Here is a 16,685-nt window from a genome sequence, read left to right on the forward strand (position 1 = left end):
AACCTTGTCAAATGATATGTTTTTGTATGTGGGATCACCTGAGGGCCAATTAATTCCTAAGTCTTGTACAAAACACTCGAAGTAGTTCGATTTTCATACAAAGACAATATAATTTGAAGCTTTGTCCGCAGGAACAATAACATATGTATCGTGAAGAGATGATGAGACATTTCAAAGCTTCTTTGACTCTGAAAACAGACTTTTCAATTAAAATTGATGGTCAATATCAGAAAGAAATATACACTGTACAATGACTATACAGTATGTTTCAGATAACCATTGAGATTTTCATTTAATTTTGGAACTGTTGATCGAAGGAACATACAAATGAGGTCGAACCCCATCTTAAAATTATTGTAAACGGACTTATGCTATATCTGACTTATCTCTCCTGATTTACAAAAGATCAAGCCGAACTACAAACATATTTAAAATAAACATTCAACAATGATTGATTGATCGATGGTTGCTTAACTTGCAGCAGCAAATATTTCATGGATGTTTAAAACTATCACATTGAACGACGATAGATAAAGTCAATGTCAGGTTTCAAGGACCAGAAACCAGAACAGTGGTATACTACTGTTGCCTTTATTACAATCATTACTTTATTTCTGGTCAATTAAGTAATTCATACAAATAGCATGTTTTAAGATTGTTAATTAAGCAACTTTCAATGAGTTCAAAGTAGTATCAAAGACCAAATGACGTAGAGGTAAGGAACTATATGTAATTTGACATATACCATAAGGTATCTTTAGAAAGCCTTATCACCAAATCTTAGCATTGTTTTTTTCAAAAAGTTTTTGGCTAGAGAATAATGACGTCAGGATAATCTTGTTATTTTTACGTTTTCTGACATCTGGCATGCAGGAGAAACAGAATAAAATAGAGAAAGGAAATGGGGAATGTGTCAAAGTGACAACAACCCGACCATAGAGCAGGCAACAGCCAACAAGAACTCTTTTTTCAGACTGTCTACCTTTAGAAAGACAAAGTTTTGTACAATTGTTAATATAACAGGTGCAATTTGTTTTGTTGAAAGTCTGTAATATCACGGTTTTACTTCAAGTATCACATAAAGTTTACATTATCAATTATGCATGTAAATCAGAGAAAGGTCAGATGAGACACTGTTAGACAGACTTGAAAACCCTACATTCATACAATAAACAAAACAATGTTAGCCTATTGCCTATAGTATCTAAGAAATAGACATAACATCGACTAAAGAACCATGTAAGTGAGACCAAGTTCAGACGAACCTTGCCAAACAGACATGTTCATCTTACAAACATTCCATAGACCAAATATAGTTGGCCCATTGCAGATAGTATCTGAGAAAGACCAAACCACATAAACTTGACTTTTGACCAATGAACCATGAAAATGAGGTGAGGGCCAGATAAAACATCCCACTTATACATGTACTTACACAAAATCCATTTACCAAATATAGTTGACCTATTGATTATAGCATCTGAGATACAAATTTGACCACAAAACAAATCTTTAAACACTGCTAAATCATATGAGGTCCATGTCTGGGGAACCCTGGTCGATTTATTTGTAGATTTGTTTTCTTCCAAGTATCCCATATACCAAATATAGTTTTCCAGTAACTCAAAATGAATGAGTATTTCACATAATAAACTTAACATTTTTTCAAGCAGCTAATAGGTATAAGAAGAGGTGGTATGAGTGCCAATGAGACAACTCTCCATCCAAGTCACAATTTGTAAAAGTAAACCTTTACAGGTCAAGGTCAATAGAAATTAGGCAGACAGAAACTGTAGCAAATTGCATCTGCATACAAGGTATGAAGCATTTAGGACTTCTTAGTTTTAAAATATAAAGCTTCATACAAAGTTTACACTGCCTGTAAATCATCTCAGTGTCTCGGATTCTACAATTTTTGTGACCAGAAGATAACAACCACCTCAAATTAAATCAATTGAAATCTTTTATACTGTTATCTATTTAGAGTTAATTGTTCACAGTTTTTGGAATGTTTTTCTTTGTATGTCACAGAAGCTATCATCCTAACATTCAACAATGACAATTGCATCATGTACAAATATCAAGAGCTTATTTATACCAAAAATGTCTATCTGGAAGGGTTGAGAATGGCAATCTCGTAAAAGCAGTAAAACTTATTCCATTCGATATCATCACAATGCTAAAACAGGGAGTGCACAATTTCCTGCTGTATTGATAGTTTTTTTTCCTTGTTTAATGTCCAGTGTCAATTATTTCATGCATATTCACAAAGAGAAACAACCAACACAATATAATTGGTAAGTCCAGCAAGGTTGGAAATTTGGACTGCCACTTGTAGCAATGGAATATTTGATAGGGATAGGGATCACGATTTTGCCCGACAACAGGCCACTCAATACCCTTTCATACTGTAGGTTCATGGACCAAAAAAATCGACACATATTAAAATATTTATTACAAAGATTTTATTTCCTTGAGATTTTAACACAATATACAAAAGACATATTTAATCCTAAATGCAACAGGAGTATTACCAAATGTGTTTCCTTTAGGAATGTAATAATGACAACATATAAAGTGGTGACGTACCATCATCAACCTTCTCAAGTGTTATTGCTACACAAATTCTGGTTCGTCGTTTAAATTCTTTATAAAAGAAATAAGGCAAGGCAAGTAAGTTATAATCTATCTTTAACTTCAATTTAGCATAGAAAAGATAATTTTAGTCAAAATATTCAAATTAACAAATATTCACTTTGCAGGAATTTTTTTTTAATGAAATCTCATATGTTCTTATAAAATAGCCGAGATATCCATTGATTGAATAAAAATATCCTTCAGTAACAAAATGTGAGTAGCAATAAAATATTGTCTGCATGAAACTAAGCATCAACTAAATACTGACCAACAGTTCAATGCCATTTATAGTAAGATTGTGAAAAGTACAAATATATAGTTTTAAGTTGTGTGGTAGTAGTGACCTCATAATCTGTACTAGAAAATTTGGAATTTGATTTTATTTATTTCTTTCCTGATATGTGGTAGATATAAATTTTTCATTTTATTGTTTTTTCAGTCTTTTTTCTTCTTCTGATATGTGAAAAACACAAATATCAATAATACACTTTCAATATACTTTCTTTTTTTTTATTATTAAGAAAACAGGTATATGAGGTCACTTGGTGATGTATAATGGAATCAAATGGGTAATACTGCAAAATTAAAAGCACTTCCACACACCAAACATAAAAAGCATGCACAACTCAGATCATAATAAATATGTGTTTAACACAAAACATACAACAATGTACAATAATTCCCTGCTTTGGTTCATTATTTATGAGCTTTGATTCATGATCCATTTTTCTCATAAAATTTTCTTTAATGATGTTTTTCATATGATTCTTTGTTGTTAAAAAAACATACCTCACATATTCACAGAGCATGATTTAATGAAGACTCTCCATATAAACTTAGTGCTAATTATCAATTTTTTCTTTCAAAGAACTTATATTTTATCAGAAGTTGGCCCCGTACATAATAAAACTGAAAAAATTTACCAATCAAGCGAAGCAACAATAATATACACACTATATGATACAAGCTATTGGCCAAACTTCTAAAAAAGGCTTAATTCTCAAAAAAATATTGAATATTTACTAAAACAGGTCAATATATACACAATTATTTTATGATTACCCTTTTCATAAATTTTCATGTCAATTTTGTGTTTTTTTTCCTATTTGGTAATATATAAAAACTCTAAAATATTTAGTTTATGTAAAAATTATCAGCAAGGTTATTTCATGGGTCCAAAATGCCAATCATCTGAAAGTGAAGCTTATACATGATTTCACTTTGACAAAATATATCTTCCAACTGTATAGGACTCACTTTCCTGTATTGCTGTATTTTCGACATACTTTGCTAGTGCCAAAAAATAGTACTTTGTTGTAAACAGAATTAAGCCTTTTAAAAAAATATTTACACCAATACAAACACATGGTTATACATGTACTGAAATTACTTGACAACCAAATTTTAATCACTTCAAACCAACATAATTTAAGTTCACTTTTTCTTTAACTTCAAATTTTATATATATATAGGAACACCCTAAATATGTTGATATATAGATATTACAAACAAATCCTAATCAGTTGGATAAGTTAATATATCTCCTACTGTGAATTCATTTATATTCGTGGATTGAGAAAAACTTGCATTTCCGTGGATAATTGATTTCATGGTTATTGCCAATCTCGACATTCAAAGCTTTTAAAAAAATTGCAATTCGTTGAACATTTTTGAATTCATGGTTTGCCTGTACCCATGAAACCCACGAAAATTGGTATCCAACGAGTAAAAATGAATCCACAGTATTCAGTTTTTGTACAAACCTATTGCTCAAACTAATATGCTTTTCATAGTGACAAATAAAGACATAGTCAAAGCTAAACATATTTCATATCAATACATGCATATTTAATTATTTTCTTTATTGTAATTATTCACATTTGTTAACCATACAACACATTCTAAATCACATAAATCTAACCAGTTTCTTATGCATGTATTAATCAGTAAATATAACTCAGATTTAAAACACCTCAATAAGTTGACATTGATATTTACCCAACAGGTTCAATTTGGTAACAGAAATTTATTAAAACTTATTTTTGTCAAAAGTCGTGAGATAGCACAAGAATGAAAACAGATTAACATGATATCCTTGTGACGAGGGATAGCTGCCCATAATGTGATAACGTTATATGATTAAATGAAGAAACATCTATGTACAATCTTTAGATGGTCAAAAACAACAAATGTGGACCTGCCACCCAGAATAATCTATTTTAAGTTTTTTGGTAATTTTATCTGGTGGTCCTCATGCCTTAAATCAATGGCCCTATCGTAATGTTTTATATTATTCAATATTTATCGTATTTTAAGTTGTTCTAGTTTAAAAATTCCTGTCAATGAATTATGTAATTTACATGATTTCTTTCAAATGTTGAAACAGGATAACAAGGAAATATATGCAAATAATATTAGTGTAAGAATTATCCAACAAACAGAATCTATAATACATCTAATTAAGGCAAATAAGTTTATGTAACAAAATTGAACTCTAATTTCAAGATTTAAAGCAAAAAAATATTCCATAATGGGAAAAATGCTCTCTCTCTCTCTTAAAAATATAACCCCAAGGAAACAAAATTAGGAAAACTTTCCCATAACCCCTAATGCTTCCAAAAATATCACGATCAATCATTTGAGAGAGTAAGAATTATGTTAATACAAAATTAATACATCAATTTACATAGTAAAATTCATTATTACATAACAAAATCCTGTAGTGGCTGGCAGTGATCAAACTGAATTTCAATTTTACAAAGCTGCATTTTTCCTTTTGAAGTTGTAAGAAATGTCATCTCTTGTACTTGATTTTTTTATGAAAATCACCTTGATCTAAATTGTACGGGAAAAGTTGATATAAAAATACCTTTTCTCCTTGTATCTTAACATGATCTCATATAGTACTGTTATGTGAATAACCTGAAGGCTTTATTGGCTCGTAGACTTAAAATTTCTGATCAACTTGATCAACATATCACATTTGTTATAATAATTTCACAAATATGTGATGAAATTTATAAAAAAATTGAGACCAAATAAATTACATAAATAGATTCTTAAAAATTTCTGTACAATTGATTCAGTATGATACAAAAATGTGAAAAAACGTGACTGTTATGAATCAAATTTGGCTAATGATATTGTCAAGTGTTGTTATCTATAGGCACTATCTATGGCTAACTGGACCATTGGCAGTCCTTCCACTTGGAAACGGTAACGACATTTCAATATCCACAAGCAATGAGAAATGATCCGATGGAATATGTGGATGTGGACAGCCTACAACTTTGTTCTGACGAAACCATCCCTCATCTAGTGGACCAAGCATTCCCAATAGATTGAAGTGTTCCCGTGAATAGAAAATATAGTCAATGACACCCTTGAAGTCGTACCTGCAAAACAAATTACCTATTTTAAATAATATCATCATGTTATATCTACTGAGATCAATAATATATCTACAGAAAACTACATTTAGGTGTTAATGTTTCACAAAAAATATTACACATGTAACAATATGTTAACAGTGTTTTCATGTTTCATAATAATAATAAATAATTATTCAACTTTTTTTCAGTTTCAGTTTAGACCCTTAAATGACACAAATTCAGTTCTAAATGCAACATTGACTAGCAATCCTATTTCTAAATGTTTCTCTACAGTTTTTTAATATATGTTTAATTAATTTTTCAACTATCTAAAACGAGGTCTGATATATTTACAAAAGATTCCAATACGTTTGTAATACATTAGAGAAATGAAATAAGCAGAGAGAGGAGGAAAAATATCAAAACAATAGTATCCTATAACTTTAAAACAAACAGCAATATTTATGTGTTTTATCAACAATCATTCTTATAAAAAATAAATGTCAGAGTTATTTGACGTGTCTATAATTTCACAATAATATAAATAAGGAAGTGGTTGGTGTTTGTATTTGTATAAATAAAGGCATTTGACGAATAAACTTAATGATTTATAGTGCTTAGGATATCTTATATTTTATTAAAATTTGATCGTGAATTGTTGACATTCAATGCCACAACCTTATTTCCCAGTTCTCCCATTGGAGAGTACAGAAATCTATATCCTATGTTTATATAACATGAAAAACAATTATCGAATTGGATAAAAAAAAATTATGAATTTTTACAAAGTTGATTTCATAGATTTCCATCTATCTTGTCTTCTGAATGAAGGTTATTAACCTGTATTGCTATCCTACGGAAATAAGTGTTTATTTCAAATAAAGGGTTTAATCAATTTCTGTTTATAAGTTTTGGTATGTTTTTTTTTCTTTTAATGTTTACATTTGAGAATGACTATACTTACGTGTAGTTTGTAAAAGGCATGATATCGTCATAAGCTTTGTTAAGGCGGAAATCATGAGAAAGAATATCTTTTTCATTTTTTACACATATTCTGTGCAGAATTTCCTCATAGCTGATTTCTTTAAAATCGATATGATTGTTTGCCACTTTTCCAGAAACAAGATATTCCACTACCCCTGTAAAATATAATGAATGTATAATGTTAATGTCATAATTAAATACTTAATTCCACATAATATGTTTTCGTCATTTGGTAAATGTACAAAAATTTTGCAACACATTCTGCATTAAAAAAAAATCATATTCACAAATATATATAAGTTTATCATAGAAAGGTGAAGTAAGTGAAATTTAGATTTTTTTTAAATGGTATGTTGTTTTTAAGACGAACTATGAAAATTAAAATGACTTTACTCTCACCAAGTCTAAGCCTGTATCAAAATTATGGGAAAAAGGATTACAACAAAGTTGAGTTTTGTACTGCATTTAAGAAAATGTAAAATTTTCCACAAATCAAAAAAATCATGTAAAAGACTTTCTTCTATCAATTTCTTGTGAATTGCAAAAACTAGAGGCTCTCAAGTGCCTGTGTTGCTCACCTTGGTCTATGTGCATATTAAACAATGGACACAGATAATTTCATGACAAATTGTGTTTTGGTGATGTGTTTGTTTTACTGAACATTTTTGTTGCTACAATTATCTATATCTATAATGAACTTGGTCCAGTAATTACAGTGGAAAATATTTTCTAAAAATTTACAAAAATTTATGAAAATTGTTAAAAATTGACTATAAAGGGCAATAACTCCTTAAGGGGTCATTTGAAAATTTTGTTCATGTTTGACTTTATTGTAGATCTTTCTTGCTTAACATTATTGCTGTTTAAAGTTTATCTCTATCTACAATAATATTCAAGATAATAACCAAAAACTGCAAAATTTTCCTTAAAATTACTAATTTGGTGGCAGCAACCCAACAACGGGTTGTCTGATTTGTCTGAAAATTTCAGGGCAGATAGATCTTCATCTAATACACAATTTTAACCCGTCAGATTTGCTCTAAATGCTTTGGTTTCAGATTTATAAGCCAAAATCTACATTTTACCTCTATGTTCTATTTTTAGCCATGGCGGCAATCTTGATTGGTTGGCCGGGTCACGCCACACATTTTTTAAACCAGATACCCCAATGATGATTGTGGCCAAGTTTAGTTAAATTTGGCCTAGTAGTTTAAGAGGAGAAGATTTTTGTAAAAGTTAACGACGCTGGATGCAAAGTGATGAGAAAAGCTCACCTGGCCCTTTGGGCCAGGTGAGCTAATAATTTTGAGTCATACGAAGTGTGGCCATACAGTTGGAATGACAGATTGACTAATGTGTACCATCATATGTCTTGTCTTAAGACAGGCTTATAACCAGATGCTCCGCAGGGCGTAGCTTTATACGACCGCAGAGGTTGAACCCTGAACAGTTGGGGCAAGTATGGACACAACATTCAAGCTGGATTCAGCTCTAAATTTGGATTGTGATTAAATAGTTGACACAGCATAGGTTTCTGACACAGAATGAATGTGTTCTAATGAACTTAAAATTTTTGTTTTCTCTTAGAGCAATTCACTATGCTGTTGAATATTAATCCTCTCAAAAAAATGTTTGAAGAAATTTTCTTTTTTATTTATGAAATTTCAAATGAGAAAAATTGAACCCAATTTTTTTAATCACATCCCCCTTTCCCTTATTCCAAAACTAATCTCAATTAAAATTTCTAATGGAGTTTGCAACAATAACTACTCATTTAAATACATCATAAAATATTAAGATGTAAAAAAACTGCTTGTTATCACTGAATGGTAAAGATTATTTTAATTTATCAGTTGGTAGTAAAAAGTGAATATACATTGTATATTGTATATAACAAAGATTTAAGTTGATTCTGGACAAAGAAAGATAACTCCAATTAAAAAAAAATCTTGCTATTGCACAATATTTTGCAATTAGATATTTCTTGCTTACTATTCTGGACAAAGAAAGATAACTCTAATTAAAAAAAAAATTGCTATTTCACAATATTGTGCAATTAGATATTTCTTGCCATTGCGCAATACTGTGCAATTGAAAAGACTTGCTATTGCACAATACTTAATATAATAATTTTAGATCCTGATTTGGACCAACTTGAAAACTGGGCCCATAATAAACCAGGTGCTCCGCAGGGCGCAGCTTTATACGACCGCAGAAGTCGAACCCTGAACAGTTGGGGCAAGTATGGACAAAACATTCTAGCGTGATACAGCTCTGAATTTGGATTGTGATCAAATTTTTGACATTACATGGTTTTTTTTTACACAAAACAAATGTCAAGATTTTACAAATTTTACAATTAAAGATTTCTTCTTCAAACTTTTTAAATCTAAAATTAAATAGTTGGCACAGCATAGGTTTCTGACACAGAATGAATGTGGTCTAATGAACTTAAAAGTTTGTTTTTGCCTTTTAGCAATTCACTATGCTGTTGAATATTAATCCTCTCAAAAAAATGTTTGAAGAAATTTTCTTTTTATTTATGAAATCTGAAATGAGAAAAATTTAACCCCCCCCCCCTTTTTTCACATCCCCGTTTCCTTTTTTCCAAAACTGATATCAATTCAAATTTCTAATAGAGTTTGCAACAATAACTACTCTTTTAAATACATCATAAAATATTAAAATGTAAAATAAAGTGCTTGTTATCACTGAATGGTAAAGATTGGTTGGTAGTAAAAGTGAATATACATTGTTTATTGTATAAAACAATAAAAAAAACTTCATCAGCAACATTTTATATTGGCAAATTTCCAATGAAGTTATTTACATAAAGTAATGGGCAAACAAAAATAGAAAATGATATCATAGTCATGTCTGGCAAATGTCCAACATACATTATCTAAAAACATTTTAGATAAGATAAGGAAATAAGATGTAAAAAAACTGCTTGTTATCACTGAATGGTAAAGATTATTTTAATTTATCAGTTGGTAGTAAAAAGTGAATATACATTGCATATTGTATATAACAAAGATTTAAGTTGATTCTGGACAAAGAAAGATAACTCCAATTAAAAAAAAATCTTGCTATTGCACAATATTTTGCAATTAGATATTTCTTGCTTACTATTCTGGACAAAGAAAGATAACTCTAATTAAAAAAAAATTTGCTATTTCACAATATTGTGCAATTAGATATTTCTTGCCATTGCGCAATACTGTGCAATTGAAAAGACTTGCTATTGCACAATACTTAATATAATAATTTTAGATCCTGATTTGGACCAACTTGAAAACTGGGCCCATAATAAAAAATCTAAGTACATTTTTGGATTCAGCATATCAAAGAACCCCAAGATTTCAATTTTTGTTAAAATCAGACTAAGTTTAATTTTGGACCCTTTGGACTTTAGTGTAGACCAATTTGAAAACAGTACCAAAAATGAAGAATCTACATACACAGTTAGATTTGGTATATCAAAGAACCCCATTTATTCAATTTTTGATGAAATCAAACAAAGTTTAATTTTGGACCCCGATTTGGACCAACTTGAAAACTGGGCCAATAATCAAGAATCTAAGTACATTTTTAGATTCAGCATATCAAAGAACCTAACTGATTCATTTTTTGTCAAAATCAAACTAAGTTTAATTTTGGACCCTTTGGACCTTAATGTAGACCAATTTGAAAACAGACCAAAAGTTAAGAATCTACATACACAGTCATGACAGTTAGATTCGGCATATCAAAGAACCCCAATTATTCAATTTTGATGAAATCAAACAAAGTTTAATTTTGGACCCTTTGGGCCCCTTATTCTGTTGGGACCAAAACTCCCAAAATCAAACCCAACCTTCCTTTTATGGTCATAAACCTTGTGTTTAAATTTCATAGATTTCTATTTACTTATACTAACGTTATGGTGCAAAAACCAAGAAAAATGCTTATTTGGGTCCCTTTTTGGCCCCTAATTCCTAAACTGTTGGGACCTAAACTCCCAAAATCAATACCAACCTTCCTTTTGTAGTCATTAACATTGTGTTTAAATTTCATTGATTTCTATTTACTTAAACTAATGTTATTGTGCGAAAACCAAGAATAATGCTTATTTGGGTCCTTTTTTGGCCCCTAATTCCTAAACTGTTGAGACCAAAACTCCCAAAATCAATCCCAACCGTTCTTTTGTGGTCATAAACCTTGTGTCAAAATTTCATAGATTTCTATTAACTTAAACTAAAGTTATAGTGCGAAAACCAAGAAAATGCTTATTTGGGCCCTTTTTGGCCCCTAATTCCTAAAATGTTGGGACCAAAACTCCCAAAATCAATACCAACCTTCCTTTTGTGGTCATAAACCTTGTGTTAAAATTTCATAGATTTCCATTCACTTTTACTAAAGTTAGAGTGCGAAAACTAAAAGTATTCGGACGCCGGACGACGACGCCGACGCCAACGTGATAGCAATATACGACGAAAATTTTTTCAAAATTTGCGGTCGTATAAAAATCTAAGTACATTTTTGGATTCAGCATATCAAAGAACCCCAAGATTTTAATTTTTGTTAAAATCAGACTAAGTTTAATTTTGGACCCTTTGGACTTTAGTGTAGACCAATTTGAAAACAGGACCAAAAATGAAGAATCTACTACACAGTTAGATTTGGTATATCAAAGAACCCCATTTATTCAATTTTTGATGAAATCAAACAAAGTTTAATTTTGGACCCCGATTTGGACCAACTTGAAAACTGGGCCAATAATCAAGAATCTAAGTACATTTTTAGATTCAGCATATCAAAGAACCTAACTGATTCATTTTTTGTCAAAATCAAACTAAGTTTAATTTTGGACCCTTTGGACCTTAATGTAGACCAATTTGGAAACGGGACCAAAAGTTAAGAATCTACATACACAGTCATGACAGTTAGATTCGGCATATCAAAGAACCCCAATTATTCAATTTTGATGAAATCAAACAAAGTTTAATTTTGGACCCTTTGGGCCCCTTATTCTGTTGGGACCAAAACTCCCAAAATCAATACCAACCTTCCTTTTATGGTCATAAACCTTGTGTTTAAATTTCATTGATTTCTATTTACTTACACTAAAGTTATTGTGCGAAAACCAAGAATAATGCTTATTTGGGCCCTTTTTTGGCCCCTAATTCCTAAACTGTTGAAACCAAAACTCCCAAATCAATCCAAACCGTTCTTTTGTGGTCATAAACCTTGTGTCAAAATTTCATAGATTTCTATTAACTTAAACTAAAGTTATAGTGCGAAAACCAAGAAAATGCTTATTTGGGCCCTTTTTGGCCCCTTATTCCTAAAATGTTGGGACCAAAACTCCCAAAATCAATACCAACCTTCCTTTCGTGGTCATAAACCTTGTGTTAAAATTTCATAGATTTCCATTCACTTTTACTAAAGTTAGAGTGCGAAAACTAAAAGTATTCGGACGACGACGACGACGCCAACGACGACGCCAACGTGATAGCAATATACGACGAAAAATTTTCAAATTTTGCGGTCGTATAAAAATAATTCAATTCTTAAATATATTTTGTATAATGTGTACCATCATATGTCTTGTCTTAAGACAGGCTTATAAAAATAATTCAATTCTTAAATATATTTTGTATAGACTATTTAAAAATCAGATAAAAATGTGTCAGTTTTGTTACCAAGTTCAATGTATTATTATGTAAAGGTTGATATCAATACTATTTAAGTACATGTACATGTATTTGTAGTGTCAATAACCTATAAAAAATCTGTTACAAGTACTAGTGGTTTTATAATGCATATAATTTGAAGTTTAAATATTTGTGGTAAAATGACAATGGCTAAGAAATTATATACAAATGACCTACAAACCTGTTTTGTATAATTCAAAATAAAATCTGTTTAACTAAAAAAACTTGACATGATTCAGAATCCTATTTCAAGTGATTTTAAAAATTGTAAAAAAATCAATAACTTTTGAACTCAACCGATAATATCTATGTGAAGCAGTTGGTTTGGATTAAAATAATGAAGCTATCCCGAAGAAGTGGCTTTACCAAAGCAAACATTTTATGGCATCAAAGGAGTTGATAACATAATGTGGGGAGCAATTTAGCATCATCAAACTGTAACTTTGCATATTTTAAGAATGTGATTTATTTCACTTTCACTTTAAAAAACAGGGATCTTTCTCTCTTTTTATGTAGCCATATGCTAATGGTTGAATCCAATCTCTAACATTGTCATAAAGAACTTGAAAATTGACAGACAGATCGACAAGTCCAAAACTGTATATTTAATAGTGTGTGGTATAATCAACAAGTTTTTTTTTAACGACCTTGACTACCCATGAGGGTCTTGCACAGTTGGTTTGTGGTATAATTTGTCTTATGTATACCTGAGTCAGGCAGAGAGTTGAGATCACCACACATGATGAGTGGTATAGAATTGACATCTGTAGTTCCCAGTTTGTAGCTTTGGATTGTTTCTTCTGTAATCTTCTTCAGTTCATTAACTAACATCATTGTCTGTATAAGTTTGACATCGGAGAATTCTGGATCCCAGTGAATATGAGCAGTAGATACCATTACAGACTGACGTATCTGATTCTCTTGAGGGTGTACTGCAATGAAAACAGTTAAAGTTAATATGACAGATCAGATAAATTTTAAAACAAACAATAAGAACATCAATGAAGCGAATCCAGTTTTTAATGAAACAGTTGCAATGTAAGTTGTAAGAGAAACAGATTTACTGTCAAACAATAGGCTAAATTAGTCAACTATGTATATAAGAATAAGTTAATATCTGCTACAATGCAATGCAATGCAACCTTCAAAATTGATGAAGCCAGCCTACTTTAAACATTATTTTCATGTTGACGATGTTGAATACTCAGTAAATGTTTTAATGTAGAAGGAAGTCTAATATTTAGTCAACTATGAAAATCCATTCTATTCAATGTATTGTATAGAGACTAGTAATTTACTCAAACAAGCTCATTTTATAACAAAACGAAGATATTAGCCTTTATTTATACAATAGATCAAAACCTAATTGATCTGAGAGAAACAAACTTTAAAGAGTTTTCTACATAGATGGTTTGTGAAGCGTATGGACTGATTTATAATGTTGTCAGAGATACATTGTTATACTTGAATTGAATTAGACAAAGGCTGTATAGCAATGAGAACTTTTAAGAACATTAGCAGTGGCATAAATATGAAATAGTCATTAGTGCTCATCCCATTGGTATAATTAATTCTCAATGACAATATTCTTTTACAATGACAGTGTTTCTTTCAATAACTTCTTCAGATATTTAAACCATGATGAGGACCTCATCAATATTTATTTTCTTCATAACAAACAGCTGAAGGCAAACAATAGTTTTCTGAATCAATATACCTCGTAGTGAGCCCATGAATATGTTGATTCTCGTTTCATCAATATTTAATCATTGAAAATGCTTAATGATCATAGAAATTGTGTGCCACATGACCTAGTTTCACAACCATTGGTTTTTCCCGTATTCTCTGGAGTAAAACAGATAATTTGCCTTCTCAATTTATTATTTTTAAATGATATATTTGGTTCGCCTTATGCCTTTTAATGGACTAGTATAAATATTTAAAGTTTACAATTAAAAGGTAATTCAATAGAGATATGGGTTTTGTATTACACAAGGGTAAACTATCATAACAACAGTTGTTTATCTATCTCTGACAATAGTGTCAATACGACAGGAAACATTTTTGGAATCCCTTGAAGGAAATGTAAAACTGTTATCAGAGACAATTATATTTAGATTTTTTTTTCATTTTAAGAGTTGAATACTAGGAAATGAATAATTTATGGTCCTTATCAGTGTTTAAACAATTATTTATGAGATAGACCATCAGAGACACTAACTGGTAAAACATAGTCTGCCAAGATTCATTCTATTCCCATTGCAACTAAAAATTTTTTTGCAATTTGTAGAAATAAAATCAAATAGTCACAACCTCATGAAGCAAGTAGGTCTTCAATAGTATTAAATTTTTCAAATGAAAGACCCTACAAAGATCATCATGTTTATGATTGATTCGTTGATTGTTGATAGGTACTTTACACCCCTTTCAGCACTTTTGGCTATATTACAAAAGTCAGTTTTGATTGGTGGAGAAAGCTGAAGTATCGGTCTGAGAAGAGAACTAAGACTATATGCAGGAAAACTGACATTCCTTGTTAATTAAGATCTCAGTAGAAAGCACCTTGCCACAAGCTGGGTTCAAACCCACAACCTCAGTGTTGACAGGCTGGAGATCACTGCAGATGAACTATTTAGAACTATCTGTGACAATGACCCCCAGGTTATGTTCTAACAGTATGCTTCTGACAATAATGTGTTTTCCCCCTCCCCCCTTTCTATAGCATTCAGTCTTATGTTTAGTCAAGTAATAATTGAATTACTGTTGATCTGTTGTCCAATACTACAGAGGCAGTGGTATTTATATATTAATAATACACATGATATTGAAATAGGAGTTATATATAAAATGATACAAGTTTTCTTAACCTATTTGTTCCTGTCCTAAATGTAATATGCATTCCTAATGTCATTTTAATAAAGCACGATGTATGACTGAATATTGTCTTACAGTCTCAATAGAAACTTATAATTTTAGAATCGTGACACGACATATATAGTTTATGGCATAATCCTATACTTTCATTTGGATTTAATATTAGGATGATGACATCTTCTCAAATATCATACAGGCTGGCGTAACATCCAAAGAAAATAGTTGTTTTAATGTCACACAGGGGCAAGAGAGGTTGACAGGTATTTGTGTTCTGTCTGCCTGCTTTGTACCATAATATAATGGGGTTATTTGTAACATTATCATATTACTTAATACATAGGGGAGCCAATATTGACCTTTATGTACTTTTCTCTAAATTCTAGCTGATTTACACTATCCCTAAGCAGTTGATTATTTTTTGTGATCAAGATGTGGTTTGCTTGATCTCAGTTTTTCGTTGGTCAATTTCAATAAGAATGTTTAATTTTCTTGCTTTCCCCAATTTTACTACATGTATTGCGAAATCGGGAAAAAAGGGTGATCATGGCAAAAGCTGCATAAAATATGGTTAAAAATCTTTGTTTAATTTTCTTCTCCAGAAGAATTTAATATGGATTGATACATTGACAGCATGAAATCTCATTTGATTAATAACAAACTGGTGAGTGTTACAACATGTCAAAATGTCAATAAGTAAACCCTACTTTAACGCCCCAGTGTTATAGACTATGTGGGTTTTTAATCAGAGATGCAAACTGTCACACTGAGAAGAACTTGAGGATATTAGCTGCTGTAATAATATGAGGTTTAAAATTACCATTCTCATAAGCTCCTTCCTTGGTTTCTAACAGTGCTGCCAGGCCAATGTTATCCTTTGTCATTACACGATTCAACATGTCATCGGAACCTTCAGCGTTTGCCATTGCTAACTTGTTAAATTCTATCAAATGTTCTTTCACCAGTGTAAATCTGCAAAGAAATGCCAAAACAGTTAATGTGGTGCCTATCTAATTTTTTTATTAAAGGACTATGTATGTTGAAAAAAACCCAAAAAACCCAAGGAAATCCTAGTACATGTATTAGTATAAATTTTAATGAACAAAGTTCTAGTACATTTTCAGAT

General features: G+C 30.7%; 1 protein-coding gene across 7 annotated transcripts in view; it reads right to left on the minus strand.

Moving 5' to 3' along the window:
• Nucleotides 1–2,442: 2,442 nt before the first annotated feature.
• The window catches only part of LOC139489532 (CCR4-NOT transcription complex subunit 6-like), an 82,669-nt gene continuing 68,426 nt past the window's right edge, over nt 2,443–16,685 (minus strand). For 6 of the 7 annotated variants that reach the window (XM_071276039.1, XM_071276037.1, XM_071276038.1 and 3 more), the window contains 4 exons: nt 16,380–16,531; nt 13,396–13,620; nt 6,973–7,147; nt 2,443–6,032 (listed from right to left, as the gene is read on the minus strand). In XM_071276039.1, coding sequence (XP_071132140.1) covers nt 5,807–6,032; nt 6,973–7,147; nt 13,396–13,620; nt 16,380–16,531 — 778 coding nt within the window. In that variant the 3' untranslated portion in view covers nt 2,443–5,806. Of the gene's footprint in view, nt 6,033–6,972; nt 8,394–12,478; nt 13,621–16,379; nt 16,532–16,685 lie in introns of those variants that run through there. The other variant, XR_011656196.1, reaches the window with a different exon arrangement.

Source organism: Mytilus edulis, chromosome 9 (assembly GCF_963676685.1).
Source record: "Mytilus edulis chromosome 9, xbMytEdul2.2, whole genome shotgun sequence".
Classification (NCBI taxonomy): domain Eukaryota; kingdom Metazoa; phylum Mollusca; class Bivalvia; order Mytilida; family Mytilidae; genus Mytilus; species Mytilus edulis.